Source organism: Larus michahellis, chromosome 15 (genome assembly GCF_964199755.1).
Source record: "Larus michahellis chromosome 15, bLarMic1.1, whole genome shotgun sequence".
Lineage (NCBI taxonomy): Eukaryota > Metazoa > Chordata > Aves > Charadriiformes > Laridae > Larus > Larus michahellis.
In genome coordinates, this window is record NC_133910.1 from 3,901,581 (window position 1) to 3,922,780 (window position 21,200).

At 49.9% G+C, this 21,200-nt stretch overlaps 1 protein-coding gene across 1 annotated transcript in view; it reads left to right on the forward strand.

Annotated features, from left to right (window-relative positions):
• The window catches only part of CACNA1B (calcium voltage-gated channel subunit alpha1 B), a 312,680-nt gene that overhangs the window by 132,247 nt on the left and 159,233 nt on the right, over positions 1-21,200 (forward strand). Inside the window, exon 7 of the mRNA XM_074608904.1 lies at positions 7,371-7,474. Within this exon, the coding sequence (XP_074465005.1) occupies positions 7,371-7,474 (104 nt within the window). The remainder of the gene's footprint in view (positions 1-7,370; positions 7,475-21,200) is intronic.

Consider the following 21,200-nt stretch of genomic DNA (forward strand, 5'->3'; position numbering starts at 1 on the left):
TCCAAGGGAAGATTACGCTTTAATTGCCCCAAATAAGTCGGGCTCTGCCATTGATTAGATTAAAGCGAGTAAACCGTAGGTGTACTATACATTTTGATTAAAAAACGTAGTAAAGCACTAATGGTCTGTGGTGTTTCAGCTTTGGCTGTATCTGTTAAATTAGATCCTTTCTTTATTGAACCCCACTTTGGAAACATTTCCAAAGGATTATGTGTTAGCTCATTAATTGCTTGTTTTTCACATTAATGGACAATGTGCTGAGCAAAGGGATGGCAGAATTTCTTCCTTGGAGATCCGGGGCAATCGCCTCAGGGTTACTACTCCGGTCCAAAGCGGCTGAAAGAAGCAATTTGTGTAAGCAGCAGAATGGCTCTTTGTTCAGAGACAGAGACTGTTTTGTTGTTTTGCTGGTAAAAAAGTGGAGTAGCTCGGAGTCTAAATGGGTTTGTAACGGGTTGAGAGCCCCAAGCAGTGCCGTTGCACAGCCAGGGAACCCTCGCTGGAGACCTGCTGGCAGGACCAGCCTGGATCTTGTCCTGTTATTTGGTGCCCAGGTGGGCACTGGTACGTGGTGGGGTGGTCTGTGACTTTACAGTTCTGTAGATGCTGCCCTTGAGGTTTCATCTGAAGCTCCAAAGTCAGCAGATGAACACCCTCAAAGGCATTTTGGCTGCCTTGAGGTGCTGGCAGAGGAGCTCTAGTGTAGGCTTAAATCTTGGAGAGGTGCCTGCCACCCATAGCGGTAGCAGAAGGGAATTCATCCCTGAGCCATGAAGTTTGGAGAGCGTCTCCTCAGCTCCAGCTGTGAGCAGGAGTGAGTTTGCACGATGGTGACTGCACCCACGGAGCTGCAGGTAGAGAAGTGGATCTGCCGTGAAGGGTCAGTGTCCCCTGGGTGGGCAGTGCCCGGCACTGACATCCCACCCTCTGCAGCAGCTTCCTGAGTGCAAGTTAAAGTCATCAGGAAGGCTGTATATTTTATATTATTTATAGGCTTACCGTAAAGCAGTGTGTTCACGCGGGGGTCTGTGGTGATAGAGTTGAGCTAGTGTAGCCTTGCGTGTGGGCATCCCCGAGCGCTCTCCTCCTCCCACTACAGGCCTGCAAGTGGAGACAGTGATGATTTTGGGAGAAGGGCAAAGAGAATGATGGTGTTTTGATCAGAAACCCAGAAATGAGGAGCTGAAATGTGAGATTTTTTTTTTTGTTTGTTTGTTTGTTTAAGTCCATGGCAGGACAACAGTCTCCAATCAGGGCATTCAGTCCCTGCCATGCGCTGCCCGGCACTTCCTTATGGCAAAGGTCTTTGTTGTCCTGCCACTTTTGTGTTGCCCGGGAGGATTTAATCAGGTTCAGCAGTGTTTAATAAGTTATTTGAATAAGTTATTTAAACATGTGCTCTCACTGCCTGGCTCATTTGCTCCTTGGCACACACTGAATGGGGTCGTGGGCAGCGCAGAGCGGTGGCAGGTCATCGTCTTGCACCGGCCGGGAGGAGCTGTCGGCTCCGGGTTGCAGATCCATCAAACTCACCCTCGGGCATGGCCCGACTGGCTGCTGGTTGGTGGCACACATACCTGGGTACGTGGGAATCCCCTAATCCTTTTGCCGCATGAAATACTGATTTAGGTTGTGTTGCAGAAGCCGGAGGAGAGTGGGAGGTTGTGGGCAGCTGTGCTGTCAGCTTAGAGAAAAGCAGGGGGACAGGATTTTGGGGATTATTCGGTGTTTGACTTGCTCTAATTTGCAGTTTGTAATTCTCCTGAAACCTCAGAAACCTCCAGCCCTCAAGCAGAAGCAGGCCCTTGCCTGTTCGCGAGGCTGTGTGTAAACCAAATATCACGTAATTGTGTGTTTGTTATTTTGGAATTGCAAACCATGATCGAGCAACCCTGGCAGAACCTGCCCAGCCTTTCCTTCCTTGGGGGCGGCTAGGTCTTTTTGCTGCAGGGGAGAAAAATAGATTTCCCAATGACTCCCCGTTGCTGACGGGAGCCTCGCTGGCAAGGAAGTGCTGCGGAGTCTTTACATGCTCCTTCCCCTACCAAAACGCGCTCCTGCTGCCTTTGATCAGCCCCATTTGAAGTCGGCGGTGTGTGGAATTTGGCTGCGGGGCTCCCCTGTGATGCCCCAGTCGCAGGGAGCACCGGGCTGGATGTAGGCAGCATCCCCGGAAAGCTGCCAGGGTGGGGATGGGTTGGGAGAAGGATGTGGGAGAAGGCAGGGCTTGGTTGACCATTTCATGGTGATGGGATGGGGTGGGGTTGGCTGGAGCAGAGCTGCTTCTGGTCTTGTAAGAAGCCCCAGCAGCAGGAGAACCTCGCCTGAGTGCAGCCCGGCACAAGGGAACACAGGCCATGGCCAGGGCCGCAGAGAGGAAGATGAAAGGTAAGATAAAAGCGTTTCTGGTCTCTGCAGGACATCGCAAGCAGCAGTTGACTGCTTTCAAGTCAATTGTTTCAAAACATATCTTTAAATGAATTAATAATTAGATGCAGCTGCCATCTTGTTAACATAAGGAAACAGTGGCCTAACAGCTCTCAGTGTCTGAGACACAAAAGCGAGCGTTAACACCGGCCGTTCTCTGGTGTTGGACAAGTCACATAAGGCTTGGTTGTGGGAGGGAGTACCTTGTGCTTTGCTGGGCTGCGCTCCGTCCTCTGGCTGGGTTGGGAGCTCAGGGCATTAATGTCCCTGCACGACAAGAGCCTTTTAGCTTCTGCATTTGATATCGATGATAGCGGACTGGAACACCTCTCTGATGGAGAAAGGCTGAGGGATTTGGGGCTCTTCAGTCTGGAAAAAAGACGACTGAGGGGGGATCTTATCAACGCTGATAAATACTGAAAGGGGGGGTGTCAGGAGGATGGGGCCAGGCTCTGCTCAGTGGTGCCCAGGGACAGGACAAGGGGTAACGGGCACAAACTTGAGCATGGGAAGCTCCACCTCAACATGAGGAGGAACTTCTTTGCTGTGAGGGTGGCAGAGCCCTGGCACAGGCTGCCCAGAGAGGTGGGGGAGTCTCCGTCTCTGGAGACATTCCAACCCCGCCTGGAGGCGTTCCTGTGCCACCTGCTCTGGGTGACCCTGCTCTGGCCGGGGGTGGGACTGGGTGATCTCCAGAGGTCCCTTCCAACCCCCACCGTTCTGTGATAGTACTCACCCACCATTCTCTGTAGAGAGATGGCTGAGCTGTCACAGCTCGGGGATCCAGGCAATGTGTTCGGTGCTGCATGAAAAGGAGGAGACAACCACCCTTCCCTTCCTTAAAGCCAGCTGTGCAGAGAGCCAACCTTTCTGGATGCCAAAAGCCAACCTTTCTGTGACCTGGGTGCTCCTGCTGAGCAGTGGCATCAGCCTCCGGGGTAGGTGATGGAGCAGGGTCACGTGGAAGAGGCTAGAAGGATGCTGTTGGGGATTTAGGTTAGACTTTTGGCAAAGAAAAAAAAAATAAAGAGAGAAAGGAGGCACCAGCTGTGAATGGGCAGAGTGGATGCACCTTGATACAAGTGCCAGAGCCGGGGGTGGAAGCAGCTTGGAGCCAAGCAGAGATTGGGCAGAGGGGGCTGTGGTGGCCAGGCTTGTTGGGAAGAGCATTCCAGGGGCTGGAGAGTTCGTATGGGTGGTAGGTGCCTGAGGTGCCGTGCTCTGGGTCTCCACTGCTACCCCAAAAGTGTCCGTTAGGCTTCCCGTGCCTCAGTTTCCCCCTGTGAAGCACCTTTCCTGTGGGAGTGCTGTCAAATTTAAGGGCTGTGAGCTGTTTGATGCAGCAGCCGGGGAGCCCTCCCGTAAGCCCGTACTGTATTTGGATGTAGTTCTACCACACCGTGACAAGTATTTCATTCCTCCTTCCTCACTGTCGGATTAGACCTGCGGTCAGGATCCAGTGGCGCTGACAGTCAGCCAGGCATTACACCAGTGAAATGTTTTAGCTGGAACATAAAAATTGATTTGATCTCTTGGCTCATCCTGATTAATGAGCGAGCCTGGAGCTGGGCCACAGCCCGAGCCCCGGTGGCTCTGCAGGTGGATGGCTGTCTCCTCTGCCCAGCACAGCCAGAGGTGCCGGTGGGACCCTGGGGGCTTTCCCTGGAGGAGAGAAGTCCGGTTTTCCTGGCAGCAAACAGGTTGGATTCATTAAAGCATCTCACCATGGCGGAGCCGGTGCCATAAACGGTGATTGGGTTCAAGCGTGCTTGGGAGCACTGGGAAAGACGCTGCGTGTCCGCGAAGGCTCTGCTTTCTCGGGAGAGGTTTTCTGTCGACCTGGTGTTTTGCCCTCTAGTTTGTCCTGGATCCCTGTGTGCGAGGCAGAGCGAACAGAGCCAGTCCCTACCCTTCATCAGGTAGTCTAGCAAATACTCAGAGGAGGGCGGTTAATTAGTCGTATTTCAGCACGTTTCACTTTTAAGGGCTTTGATCGTGGCATGGAATTGTGGATCTGTCGCCAAGTTTGGGCTTCAAATGAATAAATAAATGATAAATGATCGTTTGGCAGCAATGAACCTACTGCGCTCTCTTTGCATGTTTATGTGGTTTCCCTTCTCCCATCTGGTCCCTTCCTCCAGCCCTTCCCTGCGGGCTGGCTCTCCAGCCCCCCTCGCCTGGCCGACGGCCGACCCCAGCCTTGCTGGATGGGGGATGCTCTTGCTCCAACCAGAGTCGCGGGAGCTGCCACCTCGGTCCACAAAACACCAATTGAAGAACAACCTCTAAATAAAAACCCATGGGTTTTGCCCTGTAATCCCGTTGAGCAGGCTGGGGCTGTACCAGGCGCTTTCCCCGTGCGATGGGGAAGAAACGCCGAGGACGAGTGTCCTTCTTTCTTCCGAACCCATCTATAGCGGCGCGGTGCAGGACAAACAGGGAAAGGAAAGAACTAAAAGCAGGGAGGAACGGGAAGACAAAACAGTGAACGAAGCCGTGGTGCTGCTGGGGTGGGATGGCAGGTATCGCAAAAGGCATTAAAAAATTATAACGAGAGATTGGGCTGCACAGAGTTTTCCCCGTCTTTCTGCTCTCATTTTACCGTCCTGTTTTCTCTTCGAATTCATTAGTCTGTCACGCGCCGGTTTTGCCTTTAGCAGGGGGTGGTTTGTGGCGAGGTTAGTTAGTCCCTGCTCCCCTCGGGTGAGTCACTGATCAGCCGACACAGATATTTCTGAAGACGTTCGTTATTTGGAGAAGCACTTGTCATGTGTTTGATCCGGAGTGTGTTCCGGGAGGAAGAATCTGTGCAGATATGCACCGTATTAAAAAACGTCTCAGAAGGTATTTATTTGCATCAGCACTGTAAGTGCTATCACCTGTAAGAAATGCTTATGGCATCGGTCACCCACATCGGTTCTGATTGTTTATCGGGTGACTTCTACTCGTGCAGGGACAATTCCGAGGTGGCACCAAGCACCCGCCTGGCTGAAGCGTTAACCCATGCATTTAAAGCCCTTCTTTCTTCTGTAAATCCCTCTGCAAGCAAAATTAACGCTTGCAAACATGATTGGGAACAGTGACCAAAAAGCACCACAGATAATAAGTAAAAGGCACCGATATCAGTTAGAATTAATGCATTTTGTGCAAGTTGGTGTGTGAGAGCGCTCCTCTGGGGTCCCTGCCAGCCTCTGCGGTTGGGCGGGCAGGTGATCCCTGTGTTTGTGTTATTCTTTACCCTCTGCAGGAAGAGGAGGAGGAGGATGATGTCTTTGGGTCTTGTCTTTTTGTTTCCCCTCCTTTACACCCAACATCAGATGCTCAAACTGCTGCGTTCTTCGCTCGCAAGAGAAGGATTTGCATTTTTCTCGGCACTTGGCTTCAGTAAATGGCCGTGTGGCATTTTAGAATCACAGAATTTTACTTTTCAGCAGTTCCTTAAAGAGCTCCCTTGTGGTTGATGAATGCAGAAACTTTGTCATAAACTAAACCACCCTTCCCTCCCCTTCCTCCAGACCGCTGCTTACTCAGGGAGCCTCAGACAGGGTTTTGATGCCAGAAGCCCAAAATGCTGAGTAAGCAGGAGTGGAATTGCAGCCGCGCTTGAAGATGCCTGGGTCTCTTGCAGGCTCCTTGTCTTCTCCTGCTCTGTGTGGATATGCGGATTCTGGGCACGGTGCCACGCTCTGCCTTAATTGCAACACAGGTTAACGGAAGGCTGTGGGTTCCCTCCCGTTGCTGGGTGTCTCGATTCAGATCTAAATACCACGCCGACGCTCAGCACATGGGAGGTCAGAGTTGAGGTGGGGAGGGTGTAGAAAGCCTGTATGGAGGTAGGTCACCTAAAAACGTGTTTTGACCCTGCAGTAGAATCATAGAATCATAGAATCATAGAATTGTTGAGGTTGGAAGGGACCTTTAAGATCATCGAGTCCAACCTTTAGCCTACCCTGACAAGAGCCACTTCTAAACCATGTCCCTCAGTGCCCCATCTACTCTTTTTTTAAACACCTCCAGAGATGGTGAATCCACCACCTCCCTGGGCAACCTATTCCAATGTTTAATAACCCTTTCAGTGAAAAAATGTTTCCTAATATCTAATCTAAACCTCCCCTGACGTAACTTGAACCCGTTTCCCCTCGTCCTATCACTTGTCACCAGGGAGAAGAGGTCAGCCCCCATCTCTCTACAACCTCCTTTCAGGTAGTTGTAGAGGGTGATAAGGTCTCCCCTCAGCCTCCTCTTCTCCAGGCTAAACAACCCCAGCTCCCTCAGTCGTTCCTCATAAGGTTTGTCCTCCAGGCCCCTCACCAGCTTTGCAGCCCTTCTCTGGACACGCTCCAACACCTCAATGTCCCTCTTGTAGCGAGGGGCCCAAAACTGAACGCAGTACTCGAGGTGGGGCCTCACCAGTGCCGAGTACAGGGGGATGATCACTTCCCTAGTCCGGCTCACCACACTATTCCTGATACAGGCTAGGATGCTGTTGGCCTTCTTGGCCACCTGGGCACACTGCTGGCTCATATTCAGCCGGCTGTCAACCAACACCCCCAGGTCCTTTTCTGCCGGGCTGCTTTCAAGCCACTCTGCCCCAATCCTGTAGCGCTGCATGGGGTTGTTGTGTCCCAAGTGCAGGACCCGGCATTTGGCCTTGTTGAACCTCATACCATTGGTCTCAGTAGGGTCAGCCCGGAGCTGTGGAGTTAGGTGAATCTTCTCACTGGAGCTGATGATGGAGCGTTGGGTGAGCAGTGGGACAGTCAGTTTGGTTCATCAGTTGTTTTGCTGCTATTTGAACTGGTGGATGTAAGAGAACTAACCAGTGGTGGACAGCCTGATGGAAATCTGAGGGGAATCTCCCCTGCCCTCTGCCCTGTATTTGTTTCTGAGGCTGATTAATATTTGTTTTCTTTTTTTCTCTCTCCCTTTCTTTTTGTTTCCAGACAAATGACGCTGCAGGAAATACCTGGAACTGGCTTTACTTCATCCCTCTCATCATCATTGGCTCTTTCTTCATGCTCAACTTGGTGCTGGGCGTCTTATCAGGGTAAGACACAAATGACCGACTTGTCTGTCTCCACCTGCATGCAAAAAGGGAAGATGTGTTGGTTTTGGCACTGTGAGAGGACGTAGCTGAAAAAGAGAAGATGGGGTGATGCATCACAATTAGACCAAATGCAGATGGAGGCCCCATCCCTGGAGACATTCAAGGCCAGGCTGGATGAGGCTCTGAGCAACCTGATCTAGTTCAAGATGTCCCTTCCAACCCAACACATTCTGTGATTCTATGATCACACTGTACATTGTCCCCCTTCACACATTTCCTACCCCATCCTTTCCTTGCAGTGGGGTATTTGTGTGAGACTACAGAGCCACAGGATGGGAGATAGGCTCGCGAAGAATCATTAATTGAGATGATTCTGAATCCAGACCCGAGAGTTAAGTGAGCGCCCTGTAATTATACTGACTTGGGTCTGTGCAGACAACACTTTCTCCTGCGTCCTCATGAAAACCCATGAGGAACCCACTGATGCCAGTATAAATACTCCATTGCTGGAGCTGGACATCAAAGTGCCTTTGGTCTAACTGTGCAGCATGGAGAAATGTGATGCTCAAACAAAAGGCAATTAAAAGATCTCAGGTGGTTGGTTTTGTGGTGATTTCTTGTTTGTGGGTTGGTTTTGTTTTTAAATCTCCAGCTGCTTAAGCCAGTGTCTGGATTTTGGGGACACACTGGCCTCTTGATGTTCAAAACCCAGGGTTCAGCCAAGGATTCGGCGTTTGTTGCATATGAGTTTTGGGTTTGGGCCATTGTAGAGATGAAGCTGCCAATTTGAAGCCTCTCTGGAACCTCCCCAGCGTCTGTGGAAATTCGATCTGGAATTAACAACCTGACTCATCTTAATGGTTTGTGAGCGCTTAGACTTTGGCACCTCATTTTGCACACAGTTCCTTCTTGGCCCATCCAGGTGATCCAGATTATATAGGTCTGTCAGGATCTAGATTTTTTTCTGGCTCTTGGCAGCATGGGAAGAGAGAAAAGAGTTAATGCTGCTGAATGGTAGAAGCCCTTTGGTGCTGCACCTTTGCTCTTTCTCCTTAAGTTACTAGAGAAAGAAAAATGTTTTCCAAAGAACAGATTCATGCTCGCTTTTATTATTTTGTTAAGGGTCCTCGTCCTCAGAGCAGATGCTGCGGGCAGGAGCAGTTTTGTTTGAGGACTGGGAGATGTGCTGCTGCAAGAGGGGGTCATGGAGAAGGCCACGTCATGCACTTTGCTGTTCCTTCAGTCCAGGAATAATGGTCATGATCAATAACCGATCAAAGCCATTCGTCAGACAGCCTGTTGTATCGGAGGCTTTGTGAAGGAGAGCTTCGTGACCGCACTTGTCTGACGTATGATTTAAAGCGAGCACCGGGGCCAGGGCTGAGCGTGCGGTTCATTAGGCAGTTCGTCTCCCTCGTCCCACAGCGGGGTCAGCCCACGTTGGCCGCAATGATGCTGGTGATTTAAAACAAAACTCAGAAGCCTGCAGGCTCCTGCTCCTTTGTGCTGGATTCAAACGTGTTTGGTGACCGAAAGATAGAGACGTCTGGCTGGCTCTCCTGAAAGCCTCTTGTTGCTTGGGGCAAAATATGAATATTATATAAATGTGTATCTTCTATTAAAAAAAAAAATAATATGCAGCTCTGTGCATCAGGTTTCCCTTTGTTAGCGGTAAGGATGATAATGTCATCTTCACAGAGGGAAGCTTTTAAATTCTATTTTGCATAGTGGTTTGACGTCTTTGACTGGAATAATTCCTGGGGAGAGGCTGAAGAAAACAAACATCCTAGCATAGGTGTTGACCGTGCTGCTCAGCAGGCTGCTGGTGGGATCACAGCCGTTGAGCAACGCGGGAAACTGGGTACATCTGAATGGGCTGGTGATGAGAAGGCACCAGAAAGATGGAAAGGCCCTCTGAAGGCAGAGACTGTTGCCGTTATATCCTCTCGCCAAAATCCCTACACAGCACTGTACAAAAAAAGAGAAATTTCTGCTGGAGGTGATTATTTGCACGGCTGTCTGCATGGAGAAGGGGTCGTTGGGAAATGCACGTTGACTTCCATAGGGTACAGTTTCACCCAAGGACATTATGCCATCCGCGTCCCAGGGACAGTGTCAGCCAGTGGCTCCTGCAGTGGAGACTCTTGGCAATATCCCACGTTCCTGTTTCGATAAAACAAAGTTGATTTAGGGTTAGAGGTTCTGCGAATGGCCCATGAACGGGGTTAACTCAGCAATTGCTCACCTGCTGCTTATTTTCATGATCTGCGCACCTCATAGCCTTTAATATTACCCTGGCTGTATCCTGGGAGCGATGCAGCGCTCCCCTCGCCTCCTCCGCGCATTACGGAGAGGGAACAGCGGGGATGGAAAGAAGGGATGTAATGCCCCCAGGAAACAACCGGAAAGCCGAGGTTAGGTCACTGGTTACCTCGGCTTGTGTGCAATCTTCATTACTGTCCTCTTTCACAAAACCCCTGTTGGTAGCGTTGTATTTTCTTTTTCAACACTTTGCCAGGTGCACCATCAGCGTTAGGGGGTTAAAACTTCAGCGTGTGCCTTAGGAAACCACAGAAAAACTTTTACCCGAGTTATTTTTCATTGCTGGTAGTTTTGAGCTGTTTCCTCTCGCGTATTCGGGTCCCTCAGTGGGCAATAAGAAAGCTACAAATTTCTGAAGTAGGTATGGAGACGCTATCGCAGATTACAGCAGTATAAATAAACTGAAATGACAACAAGTTATTGAGCTTCCTACTGACGCTAGATTATACAGAGTTTTGTCATAACTCTTAATGGGATTTTCTGCTTTTCTGTAGTTTTTTGTGAACCCATGTCAACGCTGGGCAGACACCTAATACGAGTGGGTTTATCTGTTTGAGCTGTGTGCGTAGATTTAGCCGGTTACTGCCCTGAGTCTCATCTGCTCGCGAAAGGTGGGAGCATTTGCATTGCAAATGATACAGAAGAGACGATACCTGGTTTAAAATAAAGAGCAAACAACTTTTCCTCTCTGCCGGTTCTTCTGAAATTATAATGAAAGCAAAGGCAGGGAAGTGACAGGGAGATGAGGAAATCTGTAAGGGTTGGTAAAAACTTGGTTATAAAAATAACCCACAATCTCGAGTCTGAGTTGACGTGACAGAAACCTCTGAGTTACCTGGCTAAAGATGTAATTAAAAGTGTGTTGACGCTGTAATTCAGATTAAAGGAGACCCTGCCTGCTGTACAGCGTGTCCTCCTCACGCGTGCTGATCAGAGCGCTGCCAGCGCTCTTTTAATCGGTTCATATTTAAATGCCCTCCCCAAACGGCGTGCTCTGCCTTCCGTTCCATCCCCCTCCGTTGATGAAGCCCTGGGGCCCGGACTGCCAGCGGCGCTCGGCCCCGCTTCTGCCGCCGAATATCCAGATTTTCCCCCGTGATCCCAGGACGTGGGGTGTGGAGTTATTGCAAACGTCCCATTTCTGCTGGCGCAATAGGGGTGTTGGGCTCTCCTGTGTCTTTGCGAGAGAGGCGTGTTGCAGGGGACGCTGTGCCATACCCGCTCACCGCAGTGCTAACGGTGGGTCTCTGACTGGGGAAACTGGTAGCAGCCCCTCCTTGGCCAGGTTGCACGTCACAAGCAAAGACAGACTGTGCTGTTTTCTAGCTGTGAATTTGATAGGATTTAGAGTTTTTCTGGAGTGCTGCGGTGGTCATAGGTACACAAGCGAACCGCAGTTGAAAGGGCTCCTAAAGTCCACGATGTGCCTTTGCTTGTTTATGGACAATACAGGGGTTGCTTGTTTACAGAAGATATGGGGCTCTCCAGCAGGGACACAGCATCCCGGTTGCTGCGGAGTACTGGTAACGCAGGTTTGTGTCCCTTGTTGGGGATTTTCCTCTCCTCGCTATGGATTCCCCCACTTTCTGTTTTCCCTCTCCGGTGCTTAATCCGTCTGCGAGCTGATAAAACTCCACAGCCCCGCAGAAACCAGTAGAGCAGAAAACCACAGATTATTTTCTTCTGGAGGAGCTTTTATGGAGTGCTATAGCTGATTCAAGAGACGATCAGGACTGTATAGGGACAGGAGAGCAGAAGCAGGAGGAGAGATTTCTCTCCCCTTTGATAGCATTGAGACATTTGGTGGCCTCCTTTGCTTCTGCACGTGAGCTGTAGAGGTTTGCTCGCTTGACCAAGAGTAAAAGGAGATTAGATACCTGGTTGAAGTTCTACTGAACCATCCATCCACCCACCCAAAGGATGAACCAGGTTTTGCTCATACTAGAGAGCTGCCCTTGACTTTATTTCTCTGTTTGAACCATGAAAAGCCATTCTAGCCACGCTAACTTTGTTCCAGAAGGCTGGGGCGCCTTGGTTCCCTGAAATTGGGGTTGGGTTTTGTAAGGTTTCCAGTGCAGAGTGGCACAACAGCAGTAGTGAAAATGTTGAGGAATTTGTATCCGATAATGTATTTCTCTTGAAACCTCTTTTCGCTTTGACTGCGGTGGGTGGTTTCTCTTATTAGATTATTTGTGGTCTCTTTGTGACTTAGCTAGCAACAAAGGCACACGTCGCAGGGAATACAACCTTTCTGTAGAAAAAGAGATTGCCTGCCTTTGGTGGCACCGTGCGAATGTTCTGGTTCCGAGTCATGCCCAGGTGGGTTGCCCCCAGATGCCTCTCAGTTTTCCCTAAATGCAGGGTTGTTTGCTGCTGGGGATGTTATGGGATCTGGCTTCAGTTCTGAGCAGAAAATACCCTATGATGATACTGATTTTTTTTTTTTTTTTTTAATTGAACTCTGCACATGGTTCTCCAGTTTACAGCGAGGAAGGAAAAAATCCCCCCCATTGCGTTGAGAAGTCCTGACCAGCCCTCATTCTTTTCCTGCCTTCGTACTGTTTTCTTGCTGGCAGGATGCAGCCCTCTGCCATCCTGCTCTGGCACCTGTGGCCACCAAGAGACGGGCACCCGTTTCCATATACACCCCAGCTTCCCGGAGTTACCCATCTCCATATACACCTTCCCGGTGTTCCATCCCTTCGCGCTGGTTTCCAATGCTGTTTTTCTCATCCTTCTGCTGTTCCCCTCCCAGCCCTCGGCCTCCTCTCAGCCCAGCTCGAAGCTTTCTTCCCCGGGCTGGTGGGATTATGGAGTTTTCTTCTGCTGGGGCGTTGAGTTGGGTATTAATTTTGCCTGGTAATGAGCTGGATGATTCCGTAGAATACATTTGTGACTGTTTTGATGCTTTGGATTACACAATGCAAAGAGGGTAAACGTTATCCTGGGATGCTGCGAGGAAGATGATTTAACTTATTTCAAGGCTAAGTGGTTTTTGGCATCGCTTCCCGCGGCGGTGGGGAGCGGTGAGGGCGGCGAGACGGCAGGAGTGCTGGCCAGAGAGGGCAGCGCACTGTGAATGATGCATTTGAATTCTGAGGGGTTGCGTCTCTCGAGCGTGAAAAATGCTGCTTGTCGCGTCCTCAAATATTTATGGTATTTCCAGACCAGCCAGTAAAGAGTAATGATCTTTTCCTGAGGTTTACTCATCTGGCCACGGTTGCCAAGTGTGGAGAGGCGCCGCGGTGGCCAGTTTGCATCTGCCCTGCTTAAACGTGACCGTAACGTGGTCCAGACCCGCTCTGTCCTGAGATGCGCGACACCTGCCTCTCCTTACATGAGACCGCCTGGTGTAAGAGCTGCAGGGGGGACATTTTGAATGGATGCAGCATCTTTGTGACAGCAGGAGCCTGGCAAGGGATGCAGCCGCAGACCGTGCTGGCACCACTCAGGGGAGCGAGGGTCGGGGTAAAAAGCGCTTTAATTCTTCACCGCTGCACCCTGTTTTGAGCAGCCTGTAACGCGGGGTGATGCTCTCTGGGCAGAGCCCATTAAGCGCTCTCCCTGTCATGAACTCTGGTCTCCCAGGGGACATTTGTTTCCGTTTCTGACTGTTGTACCTTGGGTCACTGAGGCTTTTGTGCTGTTCGAGCAGCTCCCTGGGAGGAAGCACGGTGCCATCCAGACCTCCTTGAACCGGCTGTCTCGATGACTTGCTCTGCTGAGTTTCATGACATGTTTTCCCATTCCGAGGATTTTTGCCAGATTGAGATCATAAAACTTCAGCCTGCAAGACGTGCAGAGGCTGGAGAAGAATCAGGCTGATTAATTTGTCATAATGGCAAAGCGTTCTTCTGTCCTCCTTCTCCCTCATTAGAGAGACAATCATTCATTTTCCCTGCAAATTTGTTCCAAGTTCACTGTTACCTGCTGTGATCTGACTTTGGCTGGTGTTAATTATTTGCAGCAGAAGAGCTGCATCATGAAAAGAGATGAGATTCTGCTCGCTTTCTCATTGTGTTTAGTCTTTCCCCAGCCTGTGCTTAAAAAGGAGGGGAAAGACAGGGGGAAAAAAAAAAAAAAAGTATTTTCTTTCCTGTTGTTTCTTGCTCATCACCCTTTTTAACAAAGGCATCACTGCAAACAAGGAATGTGGGAGAAGCCCATGTGTTTCTCGCAGAAGGGGTCAGGGAGCAATGACTTTCCACGTGAGCTTCGTCTCACCAAGCTAAACCTCCTATTGAATGTGGGTCCTTTGTTCCTTTTGTGTTTTTGGCTAGTACAGGGGAGACGGACTACCCTTATTTGCTGTGCTGTTAAGCTGCTAATGGAAATTAAAGCCTGTAATATAAGGATGATACATAGAGACCTAAATTTTAATTTCCCGGGGCCTCCGCTTTGACTTTGGGGTAAAGACTTGATGAAGAGAGCCAGAGGTTCATCCAGCGACTGCAGTAGGCTGATGCTATGAGATAAATGGTGCCATTTCTTTCCTTTTTCTCCCTTTGTTGTTGCCTCCTTTGAGCCAGGTTTGCCCAGCTGTGGCACTCGCAGCATTTCAGATCGGATTAGGCGGAATCAAAGTGAAGTCGGCACAAGCTGAATGTAAAGACAAAAGGAAGGAAGACACATTGAAGGCTTCACCTCTGCGCTGTTCCTCTTTTTCTTTCTAGAAATACAAGTTGTATCCCATATCTGGCTTGCATTTGAAGCATCTTCCTGCTATGTTCCGTGATAAAAGTGACTGTGAAGCCTGGCTTGGTGCTGAGAGATCAATCTCTCAGTGATACTTTCATCCTTTATCAGCTGGTTGAGGAGAGCTATTTTTTTCTCCCCTCTTTAGAGCGATGAGAAGGGAGCCGAAGCAGCTCCGGCTGTGCAGGATTTATAGAGCTGGTCCTTCCTCCGAAGCAGTGGGTATTAGGGTGGGTTAAGCAGCTCAGCCGGCTGGGTCTCTATGTTCGGGCTCAGTCTGGGAGAGATGGACGTGCCTCCTTAGACCATGCCCGGTGTGGTCTTGGCTCCTGTAAGCTCACCTGTAGCTCCAGGTGAGATGGAAACGTACACAACTGTGAATCTTTGGGATTCTGTGCGGCTGATAGGACAACCTGGGGTGGATGAAGAACCACAGAGCTTTCTCATCTTCAGCGCTAAGAAATCTCAGTCCTCCTCTGGGCTTTCCTTGTTTAATAACAAGGTTCAAAACTCTCAGCAAGCCCAACCAGAAAAACAATATCTTAGAAGGTACCAGATGTCACTAGAGTAAAGAAATTCTTACGGATGGTTTTCCCGGTAAATCCGTTGCTTGGTTTCGTCTCGTTCCAGCACTTGCCAGTGCCATCTCTCTGTGCCCCCGGGACGTGCTTTATTTCACCTCCCTCAGGGTTTCTTTGTGCTCAAAAGAAGTGCATTTCCATGCTTTTTCTTCATATTCCAGGTGGGCTTTCCCAGCAATATGCTTTGCCTGTGTTCAGTGGTGACGTGGGCCCGATTTTTAGAAGTATTTAAAACCAGGTACCAATACTTTGCAGGCATTTCTATTCACGTTTTCAAATCAGTAAGTCAGGGGCAAGGAATTATTTTTAGGTTTGCCTGCAGGTTTCTCTGAACGTGAGGATCTTGCCTGTGAATGAGAGCAGCCATACCTTGGCTCATCCTGAAGTCTTCCTGGGGCTTACTGTGGTAAAGATACCTGATGCGACAGTGAAGAAACCAGTGTCCTTGCTGACTCCCTCTCATTGCGTTTGCAACTTGTGGGTGCAAGTTGAGCCACGTCCTCTTGGGTCTGCATCCTCCCAGCTACGGACCATGGCGCCTCGTGTCCCAGCAGCTGGAAATTGCCCTGCTTGTCTATTTGCTCCTGGGTTTATTTATTTTCATATTTTTCTTTCCTAAGCCAAATTTGATCCTGCTCTCCGCTTGTATTTCTAACTCGCCAGCATCCAGCCAGGATAGTGCGCTGAAGGGAATTGACATTCTCTCTGCTTTCCCCCGTCCCTTCCCCTCGCATCCTGTGTGCTGCCCTGAATAATTCAGCCCCTGCTGTGCCTGCTTTTCCTCCTCTCCTGGAGGAGCCTTTGTGAGAGACACCAAAGGTTGGTGTCTTTGAGGTGGCTGGCCTGTAGGGTGTCATCCCCGCAGGACTGCCCTTCTCCTGCTGCTGCCTCCCTGGCAGCCCCTTTCAGGCTCTCGGTGCTGTGTTGTGGGCTGAGGTGGGTCCTTTAATCTCTTAAGAGAGTTCAAAGAATCACTGGTGCTGCCGGTGGTGACGGTTCCCTAGTGACGGTGCACCCTGCTAAAGCAAAATGCTTCAGGAATCGAGGGGAGATGGTGTCTGCTGCCCCTGCTCAGATCCCGAGCATCGCCGTTGTGCTTCAGATACTCCCCCTTCCTCTCTGGTGTCCTACCTCCCACCCCCTGCGCTGGCGCAAGTCACTGCAGCACCCACAGGAGGGTGAGGATGCTCAGCAGGTCCCCAGGCCCTTTCTTGCATCTGCATCCAGGGCACCGAGCATCTGCTTTTCTCTCTTTCCACTCTCCGTCCTGCTCACTCTCCACGGACACACTCTCCTTCTGCCGTCACTGCCTTTATCTCTCAAAGGACAGGTTTGCAGAATGTGGAAGAAATGTTTAGCGCAGCCGAGGCTTTGTCTCCTTAGTTGTATAAACAGCTACAGTCACAAAGGTGTCAGGCTTTTTTTGTTGCATCCAGCAGAGGCTTCCCCTTATAAAGGATTCGCTGTTCTCCAGGAAGACAAAAGGCAGAGATACGAACCTGCAGAACAAATTTGTTGCCTGGAGCAGGAATCTGCTTTTCTATAAACGCGTGGATGCCGATGCAGTTGGTGCATGAAATGTTAGGAGTATTACCCGGATCAGACCCTGGTGAAGCTTTAAAGGACCCTTCCAACCCAACACGTTCTATGATTCTATGAAGCAAGCCACGAGGGTCTTGGCAGGACCGTGAGTACGAGGTAGCGAACTCAATCACGTGAGTCCTGGAGGACCCGTAGAATGGCAGGAGCACAAGGAGGGTTGGCTCATCAGGAGTCTGCCTACCACGTTGTTGTTACTGGCTTCACCCAAGCAACTGGGATTTTGTTGGATTAGGACAAGGTGGCAAACCCCAACAGAGACCTGAGAGGGAAAGGAAAAATTAACTGAAGGCTCTTTCTCTATTCTCTTCCTGCAGTTGATTAATCAAAATAAATGCTAAGAGATGGACTTCCACCCTCAAAATGCAATTCAGTGTTTCTGTTTGCGTGTGGATGCGCCCAGGATGCCAGGAGGCTTGGAGATGTGGGAAGTTACCCTCGGGCACTCTGGAGGGTCTCGTACAGCCCCTGAGCAAGTGGTTGCAGCTGGCCAACAGCCCAGGAGTCTTGATTTTATTGAAAAATATAGACAATATTGCATTCATCTTATCTCTTTTATCTTCCAGCCCGTTCTTATGTCTTGGGTCCTACAAGTGCATATTCTTATATGTGGGGTCCCTTTGCAGCCTCTTACGGAAATTCCGACCTCAGCGTTGCTCTTGCCGAAGGCTTGCTGAGAGTTAGCTGGAGAATTGGCACCAAGTTTCTTTTGAGGTTCCTTCCTTGCTGATCGGAAAAGGGGTGGACTGAAACTGAGAGGAATTTTTAAGGCTTCACCTTGGCAGCCCCGGGGCTGCACTACACTCGTGATTGCGTACCACTCTTTGGGCACATGTTTCCCGCAGTGATGCTCCTCCAGCTTGCACGTCAGGCAGCCAGAGGAGTTGCTGTTTTCCATCTTCTGCCTCCGCCCTGTCCCTCCCTGCTCCGGCGTGATGTGGGCTGCTGAACAGGCTGCTGACAAGTATCAAGTCTGTTCTTGGGCACTGTTCCACGTTCAAGCAACAAAGCTTACAAATTCAGCCTTCTGTCTTGGCCCATTTTGTCTCTCCACCTGGAGAATGCATTTTGGCTTGTGAGTAACCCAGTCAAACATCTGCAGGCCCGGCTGGTTCCTTGGCCAGCAGCTCACCCGCTCGAATTACCTGAATTATCTGGCTCCTCTCCATTCCTGAGGGCTGCGTTTCTCCAGGCAAGGCTCCGTCCCTAGATGTCACGTGCCATCCCGGCCCAGCTTTGCTCATTCCTCTGACTTACTTGGACTGGAGATGAAGTCAATCTTAAAACTATTTGGGTTTTGGTTTTGTTTTTTTTTTTTTTAGACTTAAAATTCTAAATGTTCTTTGCAGGTGCTTTCTGTGAATCTTTGGTGGAGTCCTGACTTCTGTGCTTCTTTCTGCTCAGTGCTTCAGATTTAGCAAACGAAGGCTGTTCTCCCATTTTAAGATCTGAGATTTCATGAGCTCACGTGTAGCTCAGTGATATTGTTCTGAATGAGGAGCTAATTACCTGCGCGTTGTTATCATGAGCACTATTAGTGGTAGCGATGACAGTGATGCTATATCATCTCTGCCTCTTCCCTGTGAGTGGGAAGCGTTTCTGTCTGCTTTCGAAGCGGAAAACCTGAATTGCAGAGGTTTAATGGTGCGATCAGTCCTGCAGCCGGTCTGCTGTCACTGGCCGTGGGGGTGTGCCGTGAAACCCAAGACCAGGAGGTGCATTACATGATGCTCCATCTCAGCTCTCTGCTGTCATATGGGAAAGTTAATCAGAGACTCAGGGCATGAAGGTTGTGCAGTTGTGTGTTTTTTTTTTTTTTTTTCCTTTTTGGTTGCTGTGACAGTATTTTTAATTTAAGACCAGCATGGATAAAGTACTTGTAAGAATTTCATTGGTTTATAATCTTTTACTGACCCTGGCAGTTACTCGTGAGTTGACCTTGTCTCTCTTGTGGCTGGGGGGGCTCTTGAATTTCCCTGAAGTGGCTACTCCAGTGCATATTTACGCTGAGATTTATTTTACTCTTCTACCCACGGAGGTGATAAGCAACAATCATCCATTTTCCTCGTGACTTTAAGCACCGACCACTCTAGAGAAGAAAAATGTGACACATTGAGCTTGCCTGGACGGCGTGTGGTTTCCATGATGAATGCCCTTCCTTTGATTTCTGTTTGTTCCTGCTGTCTCTGTGGAATCCGTTATTCACAACTGTCATGTTGTAACTAAAATGCACTGTAGTCATCTACCCAGGCAGAGCTCGGCTTCCTCCGAAGCGACGTCTCCTGTTGCTGAGCTGCACGTAGGAGTAGTGACCTTTCGGCTTTCCTCCTCCTAACGCCTCCCCAGCCAGTGTTGAGAGATGGACGCTCTGGGGGGACGCCTAGGGCACATGGCGGCTGATGAGAGCCAAGGATGAGAATGGGTGACCATCGTTCAACATTCCTCGTTCTAGAATTGGCCAAACTGTGGAGAATCAGCTGGGAAGAAATTCCTGGAGGTAAAGTTGGGCAAGAGGCAGCATATTTCCTGCTCAGGTTTCCTTTCTGGTGATTTGGGAGATTTTGGCATGTCAGTGGCAGAAATTGCAATTATGCTGAATAAAAGAGGAAACTTACTGCTCCCAAACCTTCCCCTGGGACTTTTTGTGTTTTCATTTAGAACTGGCAGGAAAACTTCGGCTGAAATATTTTTAGATGAAACGCGGCCTTTTGATGGAAGTTTTCCCCTTTTCTTTGAATATGTTCTGAACTCTTTTTGAAAAGCTCTCAAACAGAAATTCTGGGAGTTTTCCAGTTGCTGCAAATGGGGAATATTTCAGTTCCTGAATGGTGATGAACGTAGTGGGAGAGAGACACATGTGTGCTTTTATTAATACATTTCATACAGAAAAACGCGGTCTTTTGACAAGTCCAGCTTCATCAAACCTCTCCTGTCTCTTGGAGGTAGGAGAAGGAGCAAGCGATGCATTCCTCCGCCAGGAAGACCGTACGTCGAGACACTCCAGTCTTCAACCTGGACTATTTTGCTACAGCTCTGTAGCCCTCAGAAGACATTGCATGAGCTGAGACCCAAGGTATTGTCTTCTCCTGAAAGCTATCTTCCCAGCTTCTGTGGCAGAGCCAAATCTGCCGCCTCCAGAGGACAGGAGGAGGAAGGTGGCTTTAACCTGAGCAACGTTCCTTAAGGCTGTCCTGCCAAAAGTGTGCAGAAACTACTGAAGGTTTTACAACTTAGTAAAGTTTTTCCCTCATTTTCCTACATGCTTAAAGCTGGGATTAAAGAGGGGTCAAGTCCTCCTTTTTACTTTCCTTAGGCCAGACAGGGGCTGGTGATGAAAGGCTTTGCAAGGAAAGCTCTCCCTTGCCTCTCCTGAGGGGCGAGGGAGCAGTGCCACGGCTCATGTGCCGTCCCTGCTGCCCGCTGGGGTCCTTCATGGGACTCTCCGCTGCGTGTTGCCTCCTGCTCCCATCCGGCACAGCTCAGCTCTGGGAAGTTTGTGGTGACACAAGCCTGGAACGCTGGAAGCATGGCCCCCTCCGCTTCTGGCAGTTTATAAATGCGGGTTGTCACCTTGGGCTGTCTGATCTCATTCCTCCCCCTCCAGAGAGAAATCAAAACTGAGAGGAGGTCCCTGGCCCTGACCAGCAGGCACTGAACCAGAAATGAGAACATTAAAAAGGAAGCGGGAGGAAATCGGCCATCCAGCTGACACGTGCAGGATCCCGAATCACCCAGCGGACACGTGCTGAATGCCAAGGAGGAGCTGTCGCTTCAGAGCCATGTTTCGGCTTCCTCCGTTTCAAGGACGGGGTCGTGGGCTGTGCTGTCAGGTGGGGGACAGGAGAAGGGGAGGCAGGAGACCGGGATGCACTGACGAAGTCAAGATAACGGCTCAGCTGATGGCAGCTCTCACATCGGTGGCTGATACCGGCGTGCGTCGCAGTGCTGAGCCAAGTTCTCCCCGCAGTCCCTTCTCCGCAGGTCAGACAGTCCTGCCAAATGAAGCAAAAGCATCAGCTTTGAAGGGTAAAGTGTAAACTGTGAATTTAAAGCTGCCTCTGGCACTTGCAGCTCCTTTTCCCCCCCATTCTTCCACCTTCTTCCCTTCTCCCACTTTTCGCTGGCTTCTGAGGAGCACGTGAGGGTAATGAACGGGTGATTGGGTGGGATCTTAGTAAAGAATAACGGTTAGGTAAAGGTTTGGAACAATTAACGGTGAACTGAAGATTTCAAGGACACAGCAGAGTTAAGATGTCAAATGAACGAGCTACTGGTGTACACGAGGGACAAAAGCCCAATTCCTCATTTAACCGTATAGATGAAGCCATTGTGGGAGTCGCTCCAGGGTGTGCTCGGAGCGAGGGGTTGCAGAGGATGGTTCAGAGCCCCGTAAATGGCAGATGAGCACGTACATGTCCAGGTGGGCCATCAGAAGCTTCCCAATGGTGACAAGAATTAGCCTGGGGAAAGCCCCGGTGTGGGTGTCTTGGTGGTGGTGGCTGCCCTGCTGTCTCGGCATCATTTTAAAC